At 53.3% G+C, this 17,439-nt stretch overlaps 2 protein-coding genes across 3 annotated transcripts in view; one reads left to right on the top strand and one right to left on the bottom strand.

Moving 5' to 3' along the window:
- Positions 1-4,511: 4,511 nt before the first annotated feature.
- Ush1g (USH1 protein network component sans) lies at positions 4,512-8,277 on the bottom strand. Its single transcript, XM_005350713.2, has 2 exons — positions 8,114-8,277; positions 4,512-5,730 (listed from the first exon to the last, which is right to left on the bottom strand). Exons 1-2 carry the CDS (start codon positions 8,275-8,277, stop codon positions 4,512-4,514), a joined length of 1,383 nt encoding a protein of 460 aa, XP_005350770.1.
- A 1,540-nt stretch (positions 8,278-9,817) lies between these two features.
- Positions 9,818-17,439, top strand: part of Otop2 (otopetrin 2) — an 8,785-nt gene continuing 1,163 nt past the window's right edge. Inside the window, exons 1-5 of one of the 2 annotated variants that reach the window (XM_026780132.1) lie at positions 9,818-10,130; positions 10,842-10,978; positions 12,483-12,541; positions 12,939-13,072; positions 15,216-16,093. In XM_026780132.1, the coding sequence (XP_026635933.1) occupies positions 9,818-10,130; positions 10,842-10,978; positions 12,483-12,541; positions 12,939-13,072; positions 15,216-16,093 (1,521 nt within the window). The remainder of the gene's footprint in view (positions 10,131-10,841; positions 10,979-12,482; positions 12,542-12,938; positions 13,073-15,215; positions 16,094-17,439) is intronic. The other variant, XM_005350712.1, reaches the window with a different exon arrangement.

The following is a 17,439-nucleotide window of genomic DNA, read 5'->3' on the forward strand; positions in this document are numbered from 1 at the left end:
TTTTTTTTTTAAAGATTTTATTTATTTATTATGTATACAATGTTCCTCATGCATATATGCCTGCAGGCCAGGAGAGGGCACCAGATCTCATTACAGATGGTTGTGAGCCACCATGTGGCTACTGGGAATTAACTCAGTACCTCTGGAAGAGCAGCCAGCGCTCTTCACTGCTGAGCCATCTCTCCAGCCCCCGACCCCAGTTTTTCTGAATTTGTAGGTCTTCCTTGTTTTCTAATGAAAGGCTACATGCACAACAGAACAAGGAGTTTCCCAGGCCCCGTGTAAAACACAGAGAAGCCTGAGAATGTGGTATGTTTCCGGGTAGAGAGAGCCAATGTTGTATTGAGCAGCTTTCACCTATCACAAGCATATTCTGTTTGGATTACATGTATGTATGTATGTATTATGTAGTGTGTGTGTGTGTGTGTGTGTGTGTGTGTGTGTATGTGTACTATAGCAGTTCAGAGGACAACTTACAGGAGTGAATTCTCTCCTTCCACTACATGGGTCCTGCTGACAAAACTTAGGTCACCAGCCTTGCCAGCAAAGCCCCTTTACCCACTAAGACATCTCACTGGCCCCCAGATATCATAGCACATACTCTCTATGGCTCAATGTAGGTCTATGGGGCATGGATCAATTTAGTCTTTAGAGGAAAATAAAAGGCAAAACAGTTGTATTCTTCCCTTTATCTTACTTGAAGTTCCTCTTGCTTCTTGCATCTTTGCCAGCTACTGCCGTCCCAGGATCTTGTCCCTGAGCCACACTGGCCCCTCGAGATCCACGCCCCCACTTTCCCCACTCTGCCTGGACATTGACACGCCTACCACGCTGTCTTGTCTTTCACAGTCTTTCTCACCCGCTATGTCCTTCCCAGGACGGTCTTGGCAAGGACCAGTGTGCCTTCCCAGAGGTAGCTGCAATAATTAAGATGGCCAGCAGTGGTCACAATTGTACATGCCGTGATGTCTTCTTGAGCCTCTTGGTGGCTTGAGTGTAAGGACTGTGCAGCCAAGAAGACCTGTGTTCTTTACCTCTGAGGGCCACAGTGTTCTTCTTATCTGCAAAGTGGAGACAGGTAGCCTAGGACCTCTGGACGGCTGATACATAGCGTCTTTAGCCTATGTTCATTTCTAATCGGTCCTACATCAGGCACATCATTAGGGATGGAACAAGGAAACCTCAGACTTGGCTAAGAAATGACAGCATGCTGGCCACCCACTTGGTAAAACGTACTTGAGAGAAGAGAGTGCTAAATCTGCACCCCGAAAGACTTAGCAGAGATAGGTAAGGAAATTGAGACATTCCCGCCCCCCCCCCACCAGGTGACAGGCAGGGACCTCAGGAGACTGAGTTCTTGCCCACTTCTGAGAGCGCCCTAGTGGGTCTGGTGGGCAGGGACGGTGGCATCCTGCCTTCAGCTGCTACCGATTTGGGGATCAGAGCATAAGAGGACAATGGCCCCGCGATGCTGGGAATGATCCCTGCAGACATGTGCAGAGGTGGGGGTGCTCAAGGACCCCTCCAATGAATAGACCCCACCTCGCACCCCAACTTTTCATCACCCCACTCTCACCCGCCCACTCCCCAGTGCCTATAGAACAGAACACAAGCACCACAACAGTGTAGAACGTGCTGTACAAAAATATAATGAGCCCGAAGGAAGGGTTTGGGGTACAATGTTGGGGATCACAGTATCTGGCAACCCCAGTACAGGGAGAACCAGGAGGGGCTGAGGCAGTAAACACTCAGAAGAGGTGAGAAACAGCAGTGTCTGGGGCTCTGAGAAAAATGAGTCGGCACTTGGAGGTGGCCCCAGGCTTGGGCCCAGAAAGCAAGAAGGTTGGGGGTGGACTCAGGGTAATGGTGGCAAAGAAGCCACCTCCTCCACACTCAGAACTGCGTGTGCATAGGTAGTGCACCTCCAGATAGAATGCAGAGGTCTTTGGGGTTCTTTCCTCTGTCCCAAGGAGCTCAAGGAGGAGTTAGAGACTGTGCCTGCTCCCTGCTCTCTGAGCTAGAGTCTGGGACAGGGGTTCACTGCTGACAAGGAGGAGGGGCATGGCCATGGGGGCTGGATGTGAACCTGCATGCACATGGCTCCTGAGGACTGAACCACATCTATAACCTTGGTGGGATGGAGGCGCTATAAGGACACAGTCTGAGGACCTCTGGGCTAGCCTTTGCTCTGGTTTTCACCTCCATACCATCACAGGGCTGGACACATAGTAAGTTCTCATTTCTCCGTGATCCATGCAGACTCATGAGCAGCCCAGGCCCCTCCAGACTCTGAGGGAAAACTTCCTCTGATCAACCACAACACACGAGCACACACATCCTATATCCATACCACACATACACACTATACACACACAACACATAACATATGCACACCACACACACACACACACCCTATATGTACATTGTATATATATACACACACACACAATACATACACCCTATATATACACATCGCCCCACACACATGAGAGAGAGAGAGAGAAAGAGAGAGAGAGAGAGCTTTTGGGAGCCTGGGCACAATCAGGACCTCAGGTTCTTTGCTTATCCAGGATCTTCCTCTCTCACAGAACCTTCCCACACTGGGCCTGACACAGATTGCATCCAGTCCTCTGCCTGTCTAGGCCTGGGAGACTCTGAGGCAGTTAGCAGATGCGATTCTACAGCCAGTCAGCCTTGACTTCCAGGCCTGGGGGCCACAAATACTGATGCACCTTGCTTCTAGGCCCCCTGGTCCTCTGGAGACCCTAGAAACATCCAGCTTCACAGTGGAGTGGGGCAAAACTAAGGGTGAAAGAGAGGGGACTGGCCTTCTGGGAGACTGGGTGTGCTGGGCAGAGAAAGACCAGGCATTTGGCTGAAGGGTCTGGTTGGGGAACCTCCCTTCTGGGGTGTATGAAGAGGGGGTACCCAAACTCTTCCATTACAGTGAATAAGAAGCAAAAGTTTCCAGCCTGAAAAAGAACAGGACCCCACTTCCACTGACAAGAAGGACTGGAAAAGGTCGGTGGGGGAGATGATGTACCTGTGACAGGTCACGCTACACCCCACCCCCTCTCTACCTCAAATTCAGCTCTGATGTCATCTAATCCCCGGGGCCAATCAGTCCCTAACCACCAATCCTCTTGTAATTCAGGACTTTTCAATGAGGGTGGCTCAGGGGATCCAACACCCCTCGGAAGTGGCGCTCTGGAATGCTGTGGTCCCTCTGGGTGCCTCCAGGCGACACCTCTGCTTCAGAATGTGGACAGGGTTCCTAGGGAGGTGACCCATGTGACCCTTGCTCCTGGAGAAGGGGCGGCAGGGATGGCAATTGTGAGGACCTCTGGGCCCCACCATGGGTTGTGGCAACTTGCAATTCATTTTGGTCTGAGGCGAGGAGGAGCACCTTTCATCTGTGGAGAAAGAGACAGACAGAACCGCGTTCAGAACACAGCCTTCAAAGGTCTCATTTCCTTCCGAGACCAGCTACTCTGATGACTTAGCCACCCCCTCTCCGTAGGCTGATGGCCTTTCACGGGGACACTGACTACCCCGCTGCCTGAATCGTGAGCCAGACTGCCTTCCCACAGCCAGCCTTTCCCCAGCACTGGGGGCAAAAGCCCTCAGATATCAAAGGGAGGCAGCGAGCTTGTGGGATGCTGCAGTGGACAGGAGGGACTGATGCTATAATCACTTTTCTAAGGTGCCTCCAAGGCTGCTGTTGGACCTGTTGGGAGCAGGGCTTGGAGACAGTAGGTAAAACACATCTGCTTTGAGGGCGTGGGCAGTTGAGGTGAGACGCTGATGCCACGCCCTCAGTCCCAGAGCCAATCCCAGGCTGCTCCCCAGGCTCCAGAGCCAAACCCCCGCCCAAGCTGGGTCATCTCCGCAGGAAACCACCGTGAGGCACGGGGTGAGCTACACTCTAATCCCCGATCGTCCACTGGCTCACTGTGGCACACGCTCAGGGAATGGAGCTCAGGATTCAACAAAAGCATTGACTTAAGGACCTGGGAAGTGGCAGGGTTCCAAAACACCTCAGCTTTAGGGCCGGGAATATAGTTCAGTCAGTAGAGAGCGCCTGCCTGGCATGCACGAAGTCCTGGGTTCAGACCCCAGCACTTGGAAGGTGGATCAGAAATTCAGGGCCATTCTCAGCTACACAACAAGTTCAAGGCCAGCTTGGGCCACAGGAGACCCTGTCTAAAAGGCTCTTAAAATCCTAGATATGATTACTCTAAGTATATTCCACTAAAATGCTCTTTTCCCCCCATTTGGGTTATCCCAGAACTGAGTATCAACTATGATAACAAAGCCTCCGGTTATTAAACTGGCAGGTTGGTTTTCTTTTCTTTCTTTCTTTCTTTCTTTCTTTCTTTTCTTTTCTTTTTTTTTCTGAACTGGTGATAATGGAGCTCTTGCAGCTGATTGCTGGCTTTGACTTTTATGCGATACCATACTAAGCCTCCTCCCATTATTGAAGAGGTAGATCCTCTCCCCCACTCAGGCACTCACAACTCTGTGTCCTCCAGCGCCGGGGGACGCTCCAGAGCCTGCCTGCGCCTTCTCACGGCCCCCAGAATCTTCTTCCGAGGCCCCAGGGGCACGCTGATGCTGCGGAGGTCGAGGTCAGAGCACAGCATCAGAGCCTCCAGGTCAATCTTCTCCTGCCGCAGGAGGGAGGCAAAGTCCTCCAAGTACAGGGATGCCAGGAAGGTCTCCAAGGGGCTAGTCTCAGGCTCCAGGTCCTCATCTAAGCCCAAGTCTAGCTCATCCCAGGGCAACTCCTCCCCGCAACTGCGGTCCTGCAAGCTGTTGGCACTGCCCAGGCTGTCATCGTCCAGGCTGGGGGAACTCTGCAGCCGACCCCGCGTCCCTGTCCCATCCAAGCCACCGTCCTCGCGGCCCAGCCCGTGCAGCCCGCTGCTCAAATAGTTCCTTCGAAATACCATGGTGCCCAAGCCGGGGCGAGTAAACAAGGAATCGTGGCCTGAATCGGTGCTGACCTCCGAGTGCGCAGGCTCGGCAGCCAGTGTGGCACGGGAGACGCTGTCCTCATCCGAGAGGAACATGTCCCTGAGTGGGGCACGGCCCCACTCTTTGGGGTTGGCGTAAGTGCCCTGGCGCACAAACATCACATCGCTGCCCAGCTGCAGGCCCGAGAGCGATCGGACGCTTTTGCGCCCGTCCTCGGATACCTTGAAGGTGCCCTCGCCCCCCTGCTTGCGCCTCTCCAGCTTCTTCTGGATCTTGGCCTTGCCCTTGGCCGTGCCGTGCAGCGTGGCCTGCGAGTAGGGCAGCTGGCTGCCCAGCGTCAGGTGCTGCAGCCGGCGGCTCAGGGTGCTGGACGTGAGGCTGGAGAAGCTGAGCGTGTCGGAGCGTTCGGCCAGCTCTCGCCGGTAGCGCCGCTCCATACGCTCGTGGTGTTTGCGCTGCATCTTGGCGCACTCGCGGATACGCCGCTCCGCCTCACGAAAGGCCTTGTCCTTCAGCTTGCCCACCAGCTTGGGGTTGAGGCTGCTCTGCTTGGCTGCGATCGAGTCCAGATAGCGCACGCTCTCCATGTGGCCTTTCATAGCGGCCATGTCCAATGGCGTGTGGTAGTCATTGTCCAGGCACCAGATGTTGGCCCCGAAGGATACGAGGAAGGACAGGCAGTGCAGGTGGCCATTAGAAGCTGCCAGATGCAAGGGTGTGTTTCCCCAGATGTCACACTTATCCGGGTCACCCCTGTAGGGGAAAGAAAGGACGAGTCCATTTAGCAAGCCAGCCTGTGGGCTCGGGTTGGAGGTGTAAGGAATTTGGGTTGGGGGAAATCAGAAAAAGAAAGGAAAGCCCAAAGACATTGTGAGCTTCCTGCAGCACAGCACCCCCTAAAGCGGTGGTTCCCAATCTGTGAGTGGCGATCCCAACAGGGTCACAGATATCCTGCATATCAGATATTTACATTACAATTCATAACAGTAGCAAAATTACAGCTATGAGGTAGCAACGAAGTTTATGATGGGGGGGTCACCAGAATATGAAGAACTGTATTAAAGGGTCGCAGCGTTAGGAAGGTTGAGAACCTCTGCCCTAAAGAAACGCATGTGGCTGAGTCCTAGACTCCCAGGAAATGAGCCAACAGATGTTTCGGGACTGAGCACAAAGCAGGAGTATGGGGGAATGGCCCAACCCACAAAGGGGCGGGGCTACCTAGGAGGCGGGGTAGGGCGGGCCTTCCCCTAGAGAACAGAGGCTGGGAATCTCAGGGGATAAATATTTGATGCGCTGAAAGAAAGGAGTGAATTATTCATGGACCCTGCGGGGAGCGGGTCCAGAGAGGTGGTGGGCCAGGGCTGAGTCTGGGTCTCTAAGCGGGTGAGGAGGTTTGTGAAGCCACCTGTTACAGGGTGATTGAATAAGAGAACCAGAGGGTGGTGTGTGCCGGGCTTAAACTTGGAAGAGCATGAGAGGGTGCGCGCTGGCATGCAGTGGGCACCGCCATGTCTGCAGGGAGCGGGGCCAGGCCTGGCAACGCCAGTGTTAGAGTAGGTGTCGGGTCTTGGCCTGGGCCAGAAGGGGACTGTGGGGACAGCCAGGACTGGAGAGGAAGAGGGCCGGCGACCTGGCTGTGCTGCTCTCCCCTGTTCAAGTTGCCCTTTGAAGCCGGTGGCCTGGCCCCCTCCAGAAGCCCTCTCTAATGCCCTCCGGGTCTGACTCCGGCCCACAGTCCAGCTCCTGCTGCCTTCTCTAGGAATCTTGACTCTCTCTCCGGTCTGAGCACCGGGTCCCGCCCAACACTAATGAGGCCACAAGGCCAGCCCAGAGCTGGGGAAAGAATCACTCCCTTGTCTCAACACCTCCCAGTCTCCCCCACCCCCCACCCCGCCCTGCTCCCATCCCCACTTCAGCTTCCCCCTCTGCTTGCCAAAGTCCTGTAGGATACTGTGGGGAAGCGTTGCTCTGCAACAGACCCTCCCTCATCAAGCACAAATCCTTGCTTCGGTAGAACTCGAGGGCTTTGGAGAGCCAATGGCAAGCCCTCTTTCCCTTCAGACCCCTGTGTGAGACTCCCATAAGTCTCTCTGACGGATGTGCAGAGGGGATAGTACCTCTGTGTGCCGTCCCGAAGAGTCTTGGCCTCTCACTGCCTAAGCTGTCTGGTCCCAGGCTCTCTCCACCTGCTGCTAGACCCAAGGGGCTGCCGGAGGGAGACTGAAACCTTTCCCCACATATCCAGGCACTCCAAGTACCAGGGTCAACACAATCCCTGCCCCTGCCCTTGACCCCTAGAACCTGAGACATTGACTTGAACACTCTGAGGGCATCCTTCTCCTGCCCAGATCATACCAGTATCGAGGCCAGCCCTACTAAACTGTTGATGTTAGGATAGTTCTGGTAATGTGATTTAATGCCCTTCCCCCGACTCACTTCAGTGACCCTGGATCCTACATTGCCTGACCCCTCCAGGTTCTCTGTGCTGACCCTCCCTCCCAGGACAGCTCCAGAGGGAGGAGAGGGACAGCCGCCCTCCCTGCATATATGGCTTCCCACTTCGCTGTCCTGCTGTGGGGGAGGGGTACAGAGAGTTAATTACGGCTGAACCAGTGACATTTGGTAGTGTGGACAGTGCCCATAAATCTCAGGAGAGGAGTGGTGAGAAGGCACAGGTCAGTATGAGACTCGTCTTGTGGGAGCATCTGGTACTGCGGGGACAGCCTTTTGACTCCTAGGTTGGATAGTAGGCGTGAAGGGCTCTCCTTTCTGGCTCCCACTTCTAGGGCCTTGGAGACTTCCCAGCCTTCTCTCTGATTCCCCCTCCCCTTAATTCTTGCATCCAGGTGCCCCCAACTCAGAATTGTCTTTAAGTTTTGAATCACTCTGCAGCCCCCCCCCCACACACACACATCGCAGTTCCTCTCCTCTAAGCCCTACACACAGTTCACAAGTGCCGTCAGCCTCGGCTGATGTCCTTTCCACGTGTGTCTCTCAAAGTATGGCAGGCTGCACGGTCTCACCTTAGGGGCTATCCAAACGGGAAGAGGGCACGTCAGGGGAGAGGGTAAGAAATGCCATGAGGTTTGATACGGGGTTCTTACGGTTCCCTGCTGGCTGGGCAAAGTATACTCACCCTCGGCTCACAATGAGGCGCAGAGACTCCAGGTTGCCATGATAGGCAGCCCAGAGGGTGGGGGTCATGCCATCCTCGTCAGGGGCATTCAGCTCCTTCCGGGTGGCCTCCTTGAGGAGCTCCAAGTAGCCATCCCTGGCGGCCCGGTGATACTGGTCATTCATGGCGCCCGAGTTGGACGGGTCTTGCAAGGGGCACCAAGAAATGTCCCCCCGACGGGGAGGGCAGCCAGGTTAGGACTGAAACATGGGTTTGAAGGAAGGGGCTGGGCAGGAGCCTGTGCCACCAGCCCCTGCTGGCGCAGATGGAGGATGCGGGGCGCCAGAGCCACGACTACAGAAGACTACAGACTACCGGGACATCTGAGCCGCGCACCAGGAGAGGGAGGGGGGGAAATCTCTCACTGCCCAAGAGCCGCCCAGGAGCTTCCCCTGGGTCCTAAACGCCCTGCTTTTCAGCACACAGGGGTGATTCAATCGAAGTCCAGCTCTCTCGCATCAAAAGCTTCTACTCTGGCGTTGCGCCTTTTGAGGCTCAGTATTGAGGACAATTTAGGATGTCCTCGACAGAGCTCCGGGCGCTGGACTCCCTGATTTCTTCACCCGTCAAAAGGAACGCGCCAAGGACTGGAGAATGGTGTCTGAGGGTGGGATGGAAAGGCAGGCCTGATTCGGAGGACAGAGGGCCTAGAGGAGCAGGAGGACCCACTCACTGCAAGACAGTCCGGGAGTAGGGCGCAGCAGTGCCTCCGGAGTTAGCCTACTCGCGCGGGGTCGGACAACGGCTCTCCAGCAGGGGGAGCTAAACGATTACAAGCCGGCTGCGGGCACCCGGTGGGAACCAGACTTTGCAGCATCCAACAAGAATCTCCGGGCAGCAGTAGTGAGAGATACAGGAAGACCGAATTTGGATCACTCTGAGGGCAGATGGGGAAAGGGAGAACTGTTGTCCTGATCCAGGGACAGCAAGCAAGATCCAAGATATAGGTGACCCCTGAGCTGCGACGGCATCTAGGTGCAGGCGGGCACTGGGATGGGAGTCCCCTCTGCAGGTTTTGGATGGGTGCGATCTCTTAGTACCAGGTTGCAGAGGGTGTTGGGGGCGGAGGACCCTCTAGGTACCGCATAATGGGGCCACTCCTGAACCCTGGCCGCGCCAGCGCGACAGGGTGAGGAGATCTTAACAGGTAAATATAAATCTCACCTTATCTGACTTCCCTAAATTCAGCTCGGAGAAAAGATGGATCATGTGAGTGGGACTGAGAGGTTTATGGAACCGGGCTCTTGTGGCTGTAAATCACTCTGCCCTCTCCGGTATAAAGCACTGGTCCAGCCCGGCGTGGGAGAGAGGAGACGCTCGCTGCCCCTTGACCCCCAACTTGCTGTCGGCTACCAGTACAGCCAGGTGCGTGCCCCTGGCCAGGGGACTGTAGGATTTGGGGAGCAGAATCTTGTGCGGGACCCGGCCTAGTGCCCTTGCTTCTTTCAGTACAATATTTCCGGTCCAGGTGGGAGAGGTTCAGTCTTCAGTTTTTCTCTTCTTCTTCCCCAGGGCTCGGTCTAGTACCCTTAGTCCCCACATTCCAGGGTCCCCAAATCCATTCCAGGAGGAAAGGAGAGCCCCCTGGGTTGACCTGGAATCCCGTCCTTCCCCTCCCCCTCGACCCCGCAGTGATCCCTTCAACCTCCTCCAGTCGCCCCCACCATGTCGGAGGAACTGGCCCAGCACCCCAAGGAGAGCCTGCCAGGGCCAAGGGCCAGCCCCCGTGAAGTGTGGAAAAAGGGCGGCCGCCTGCTGTCGGTGCTGTTGGCTGTCAACGTTCTGCTGCTCGCCTCCACGCTCATCAGCGGTGGTGCCTTCAACAAGGTGGCCGTGTATGACACCGACGTGTTCGCGCTGCTCACCACCATGATGCTGCTGGCCACGCTGTGGATAGTCTTCTACCTCCTCCGCACTGCGCGCTGTCCGGATGCCGTACCCTACCGGGATGCACACGCCGGCCCCATCTGGCTCCGAGGTGCCCTGGGATATGAGGACAAGACTGGGATGGGCATGGTGGGAGGTTGCAGTCTGTGGGGCTCCTGGAGGACCTCGGGGTGTGACTTTGGGTAGACAGGTTTGCTTTAAGTTCCCTGGGAAGGGTGATGTGGCTGGAAACTTATTGGGGTTGGATGCAGTGAGGGGGTGGAGAGAGGGAAACGGGTCCTAGAGGATATGGAGAGGTGGAGGAAGCTTCTTTGGCTTGTCTAAAGATTGGACAGGAATGGCCATGCAGAGCCTTTGTATGCAGACCAAAAAAAGTAAAAGACAATAGCAGCTGACAAGGCTTTCCCTTGTCTGTGCAATGGAGGAGACACAGGATGTCCTTCCTCCCTCTTCCCCCTCAATTGTGGGCTCATCTCCCACCCACCTCTTCATCTCCCAGTCCTTCAGTTTGCCCATATTCCTATCCATGCTCTATTTCTCTGTCCCTCACGCCCTCCATTTGTTCCTCCATCCATCTGCCGGCTCCTGCCCTCATCCATCCACCCAGTAACCTCTCAGTCCATCCATCCACCCACTCATCATCCTCCCAACCTCTCCACTCATCCATTCTCCCACCCAATTGTCCACCTATTCCCTACACACACCCCCAGCTAACCCCTCACCTTCAGAACCTATCCTCCACCCTACAAGCCCTCTCTCCTGCCTCCCTGATTCACTACTCCCCTGCTACCCTGATTCTCAGGTGGGCTCGTGCTGTTTGGGATTTGCACACTCGTCATGGATGTCTTCAAGACTGGTTACTACTCCAGTTTCTTGGAATGCCAGTCGGCCATCAAGATCCTGCACCCCATCATCCAAGCTGTGTTTGTCATTGTCCAGGTGCGTTGAAGGAATGTCCCCATAGGGGGAAGAGCCTGATGCTTGCTTGGCAGGAGCTCAGGAGATCTGAGCTTCACACATACCACCCCCTAGCCCTGAGCAATTGGTAAACCGAGTCAGACTGTGGTAGGGATCATATGAGTCCATAAACGAAGAAACACTGACTCATGAAGTGTGTCTAAATTTGAGTTCCTACTTAGGGGTGCTGCAACTTTATTTCAACCTAAGTGGTGCCAGTAATTAACACCTAGGAGGTGTGAGTTGTGACAGCCATCCCTGTCTGGTAGAACCTTGGGGTGTCCACGGAGGACATCAGACTCTGCCTAGGGTTGTGCTGTAACCATGACCATGGCTACGGCTTGTTTGACCTTGGTCATAGCTCCACGCTTGATGTTTGTTTAGGAGGCAGGACATCCCGTAATGATGATTTTTTCAGACAAGTTCCAATCACTTTCTTATCTTTGTCCTCTTGTGACTCACTTCACACAGCCCAGACTAGCCTTGAACTCCCGCGTCCACCTCCCGAGATCGGGAATTTCAGGAGTGTGCCACACCTGGCTTGCTAGCTTTTTTGTTTTAATGTGTTGCATAAAGATCCTTTTGAAAGAGCTGACTGAGTTGAGGCAGGAGTGCTCTTGCATGGGACCTTGTAGCATTAGCAAGATGACCAGGGGATGGTGCCATGCCTTGAAGCATCCCCCTGCCACCCAGATGTCCATAGTGCTACACACATGTGGCTGAGACACTTACTGTAGCTTTAGTCTTTTACATTTCATAAGTTTGAAGAAAACTTAAGGAAAAATGAAAACACAAACACCTCCGTGTAGGTAAGTCCCGTGGCAGGGATTCAGTGGTATTCAGATGAGGGCAAGGCCTTTCAAGTCCACAAAGGAAGAAGACAACAGGGGATGTGAACCAAGAGGCCAGAGGTGTCAACAGGGCAGTCAGGAGTTCAAAGTTACTTCTTGATGTATAATGAGTTCAAGACTAGCCCTTCGGAAGCCGGGGCAGACAGATAACTGTGAGTCTGAGACCCGCTTACTCTACATATGGAGTTCAAGGTCAACCAGAGCTGCACAGAGAACCTGTCTCAATAACAACAATAAAACCCCAGAGACCTTTTCTACCTTGAGACCTTGAGCAAGATCTAAACTGAGCCTGACCTTGCTCCCAGAAAAACATCACTTGGTAGCCAAAACTCCACTTGCTCCCCTATCACCCTGGCTCCCCTCTCAAATCTCATCAAGATGAAAATGTCTGGCATTTCCCCAAGCTTTAAGGAACAGAGAGCCACTATTTTTTAAAAAAAAAAAAAAAAAAACAGGCTGAAGTATAGAGTAGAAAGAGAAATTATTCCTTCTCCTTTTGTAACGCCAAAATAAACTCCATTAGTCTAAGGGTTCTTGGGATAGAGGAAATGTTATATTAGGTGTGGATGGGCACTGGGCTCCAGAAATCGGCCCGTGTACATGGTACTGAGCCTGGCCCCTCTCTCTCTCTGTAGACTTACTTCCTCTGGGTCTCTGCTAAAGACTGCATCCACACCCACCTGGACCTGACCCGGTAAGAACCACAGCTCAATGTCTGTGGGCCAAGGGCTCACCTGGCATGAGAGAGGAAGCCTGTCGTCCTGGGTGCGGCTCTTCCCTCTCAGCCTTGGGTGGGGTGTCAGCCACCCCTTCCTCTTTGTGCTTACTTTCCACTGCCTAAACTGTGCCCTTTCCCCTAGTGGGGCCTGAGCCTCAGACACCTGCTGGCCCTCTCTTATCTGGGATCCCACCAGGCCGAGTCTGGCTTCCAAGTTCAATTCCTATGTTCACGGGGTCTGTCCATCTGCCCTTCTCGTTTCATAGCTCCATCTCTAAGGAGGGCTCCTGACCCTGCCTTGCTTTGCCAGGGACCCATAGTGAGTCCAGGACTCACGAGCCTTTTATTCTCCTTGTCCATCACTCTGAAACAGGTGTGGGCTCATGTTCACCCTCACCACCAACCTAGCCATCTGGATGGCAGCCGTCGTGGATGAGTCTGTGCACCAGGCCCACTCCTACAGCGGCTCTTACGGCAACAGCAGCCACTCCCGCCTCACCCCTGACCGTAAGTTTCCTGTAAGCACTGGTCCTGCGGCTGCCAGGTGCTGGATTGGTGCTTGGTGTATTTACAGTCAGTCAACCATGTCTTTGCCAGGGCATGGTGGTAAAGGTAGAAGCCGGAGCCTCCTCCTGCTCCAGACGCTCCCTGTGTGTGGGTGGAGGCAACAAGGAACAAGAGTGTATGACGTGTTTCCTCACCCTTGATGGTCCTGGCCATACTCTCCGGGTCTCCGTCCCACCAAGAAGGAGCCCAAGCTTCCAGCAGGGAGGGCGAGACTGATGACGTTACAGAAAGGGAAGGGAGACAGTGTGGTTCAGCCTTCCAGCCTGGGGAGGAAAGAAAGGCAACCCCCACCCCATGGGGGTGGTGACCTCATGATGACATCATTTGAACATATGGAGGCTTTGCTTGGTGCAAAATGCCCCAAGTGTTCTAACAACTTCCCTTTGGAGACAAATATGATTAATGTTCCCATCTTATAGAAGCAGAAACTCAGCACAGGTAGGTAAATAGTTGCCCAAGGTCATAGAGCCTAAAATGGAAGTGTTCAAATGCCCCTTTGCTTTTAGCCAGTGAGTTACCCTGAAAAAGAGCATCCTTCACAGTCCACTGGTTCTAGATCTCTGGGCTACTCCTCTATCCAAGACCAAACTAGATAGCTAAGACTCCCACGTATACTCACAACCTCTATTGACACAAGGGAGGCTTTAGAAATTGGAAGCACAGCCCTGGCCTGCAAAGAGACCCCAGTGTAGAAGGACTGGTAAGAACCATCTGGTGTACACAGGGAATTTCGATGGTGGAGACTACAGCCCCAGAGAGGAGGTCACCATAGGAGAGGCGGCAGTGTTGGGAGTCAGGCATTTTTCCTTGGCTCACCCGTTACAATTCTCAGACCTCACTGGGTCTCAGCTTCTTCATCCACAGATCCAGCTGGGGTACAGCCATTAGCTGAGGCCCCAGGCATTCTAGACAGCCCATTCTAAACCTTTTAGATGTGGCGCAAACTGCAGTGATGGGAATCGTGGAGGGGGTCTGGACACAGCAGCTGGAGCTCTGAGCTGTTGGATGCAGGGAGAGCTGTAGGGGGCTGGCCTGGGGGAAAAGCACTTTCTTTTATGAGGTCCAGAGCCTGCCTAATTCAGGGAACAAGGGGTCCCCGCGAATCAGGAGGGACTGGAGAAATGGAGGTGCACAGACTTGCAGTCCCCATTTTCTTTGTGTGTGTGTGTGTGTGTGTGTGTGTGTGTGTGTGTGTGTGTGGTGTGTGCACAAGCCAGAGGACAATGTTAAGTGGCTCCTCAATTCTTTCTTTTCTTTTAATTTTTTTACAGGTATTTATATATTTATAGAATCTCTCTCTGTGTGTATGCATGTGTGTGTGTATGTGTGCAGTTGTGTGCACAGAAGTCATAAAGCAGCTTTCAGAAGTTGGGCCTCTCATTCCACCATGTGGGTCCTGGGAATTACACTTAGGTCCACAGGCTTGGTAGTAATTAGTAGCAAGCACCTTCTTACCTGCTGAGCCATCAATCTGGTCCTCCGCCTCACTTTTTGAGGCAAGTTATCTCACTAAATCTGGACCTCAGCTTCAGCTAAACTGACTGACCAACAAGTCTCAGGGACACCCTGCCTCTGCCTACCAAGCACAAGGATTTTGGGCACATACGTACCACCATGCCACACCTTTTACATGGGTACCGTGGAGTCAAACTCAGGTTCTTATGCCCGCATTCCTCGTACTTTATATACTGTGACTTCTCCAGGCCCCAGACTTTTAAAATTTATTGATTTTTATTTGCAATAATGTTTTGCTTGCATGTATGTCTGTGAGGGTTTCAGATTTTCGAGTTACGGACAATATTGCGTGCTGGGAATCGAACCCGGGTCCTCTGGGAGAGCAGTCAATGCTCTTAACCACTGAGCCATCTCTCCAGCCCAAGCCCCAGATTTTTATTGTTTTATTTTTAGCACTGATTTGTCTTGTAGCATCGGGCACAATAAATAATTACGGAGGGAATGAAGAAGCCAGACCCTACGGAGTCCTTTGGGCTGCAGTGGTAACTGGCAGAGGGAACCCATGCCCTCACTTGTCACAGACTGGAAGAGGAGGGTAGAGCCCAGCCCTGTGCCCTTCTCTCCACAGCAGAACGTGCAGGCAGCACAGCCGGAGGAGACCCGTGCCCCTGCAGCACGGCCATCTGCCAGATCTTTCAGCAAGGCTACTTCTACCTGTACCCCTTCAACATCGAGTACAGCCTCTTTGCTTCCACCATGCTGTACGTCATGTGGAAGAACGTGGGAAGGCTGATTGGCTCTACCCACGGCCACGGCCACACGCCGTCCAGGGTCAGCCTCTTCCGGGAGACCTTTTTTGCGGGTCCAATCTTGGGCCTGCTACTCTTCGTTGTGGGCCTGGCCGTCTTCATCCTCTATGAGGTCCAGGTGAGCGGCGAGAGAGACCATACCCAGCAGGCCCTGGTCACTTACTACAGCTTCAATATCGCCTGTCTGGGGCTCATGACTTTGGTCAGCCTGAGTGGCTCAGTCATCTATCGCTTTGATCGCCGGGCCATGGACCACCATAAGAACCCGACACGCACCCTGGATGTAGCCCTGCTAATGGGCGCCGCGATGGGCCAGTATGCCATCTCGTATTATTCTATCGTGGCTGTGGTAGTGGGCTCACCCCGGGACCTGCTGGGGGCGCTCAATCTGTCACACGCTCTGCTTATGATTGCTCAGCACACCTTTCAGAATGTGTTCATCATTGAGAGCCTCCATCGGGGACCGCCTGGGGCCGAGCCTTGCGAAATGCCCCCCAAGGAGTCCTGCCAAGGCATCACCTTTGCCAACCTGGATGCCATTCACACCTTGCCCTCCTGCCCGCCCACGCCCAGGCTGGTCAGCCCCAACCCAGAAAGTCCTCAGGAAGCAATGGCTATCATCTTAGCTCCCAGGTGCCACTGGCGACGGCGGTGCCTCAAAGACATCTCTCTGTTTCTCCTGCTCTGCAATGTCATTGTGAGTAGTTGAGGGAGGTGAGGGTGAGTGGGGTGGGGGAGGACCGCTGATCACTTAACCACCTCTGTCTTGCCAAAGGCTCATTCTAGAATTTTATATAGAAGCAGGTTCACAGAGGAACCGCTGCAGCCTTTAGGCAAATAACATTTCAGGGCAAACAGGGAGCATGCAGTCCCAGCCCTCTGTCACGTAGGCACCTGAGGGAGGGGTCCCAGGAAGGCTGGCATGGGGGCTGGGTGGAAGTGAGAGGGAGCCAAGGGAGAGCTAGAGGGCTAAGGCCCTCACCCCCAGGTGGGAGGTGTGACTGCTCCCAAGATCTTGTGACCTGCTTGCTTCTCAGAATAATTGGAGCAGCCTCAGGAAGTTGCAGGGAGCGTAAGTGTGAGCAGTCTGTTGGCAGGATGGAGCAGAGGGCCGGCTGGGAAGAGGGGTGTGTACAACAGCTGCCCCCTCCCAGGTGACTTGGCAAAGCCATCTATAAAGAGTGAGAGACTTCTATTATAAGTATGTTCTCTGGAAGGAAATACCCCAAAGCAGAAACCCTCATAGTAAGATGGTGCCCCCAAAGAGAAACGTTCCTAGCATAGCTGCACCCAGCATAGTCATGCCCCAGTGTAGACACGGTCCCCGACACGGAAAAAGCTGATACAGAAACATACTTCTATGGGGACAGCCAGCCTCTGGGTCTACAGGGCCCATGCCCCAGGATTTGGGCAACTCTTGGAAGAAAAATATTAGTGAAAAAAATTCCGATCATATTGAATGTATTTTTTTCCTTGTCATTATGCCCCCAAACAAAACAGAGTACAAACTATTTCCATAGCATATATATATGTATGTATTTATATATATAGTGAACACAATAATTTGAAGTATACAAGAGGATGTATATAAGTTACTTTATGTATCATTTTATGTAAGGAACTTGAGCATGCTTGTGTGCTGGTTCCATAAACTATTGCTTCCAGGGCCAGTTCTTTAACCAGTTCCCCACTTACACAAAATGACAACTGTGTATCTCAAGCCAAAAAAAATCTGTAATGAAATCCGACTCAGTCCAAAAGCAGCCGTTTTGACAATGTCCTCCAACAGAGGATTGCTAACATAGAAACACCCTAATGCAGACAGATCCTGAGGCTGGGACTATGAGCCCCCATGCAGACTTCCAACAGTCAATTTTGCTTTAAAGAAAACAAAAAAACTCAGTCTTCAAGCTCTGACTGCACATCTGCCTCTGCCCCACCCCCACCTTCAGCCTGGCCTTGAGGTTGAGAGTTACCTTTCAAGAGGCTGTTCTTGCTTCAAGTATCTGAGTCCAAACCACTTTTTTCTTTTTCTTTTTTTTT

Source organism: Microtus ochrogaster, chromosome 7 (genome assembly GCF_000317375.1).
Source record: "Microtus ochrogaster isolate Prairie Vole_2 chromosome 7, MicOch1.0, whole genome shotgun sequence".
In the NCBI taxonomy this organism is placed as follows: domain Eukaryota; kingdom Metazoa; phylum Chordata; class Mammalia; order Rodentia; family Cricetidae; genus Microtus; species Microtus ochrogaster.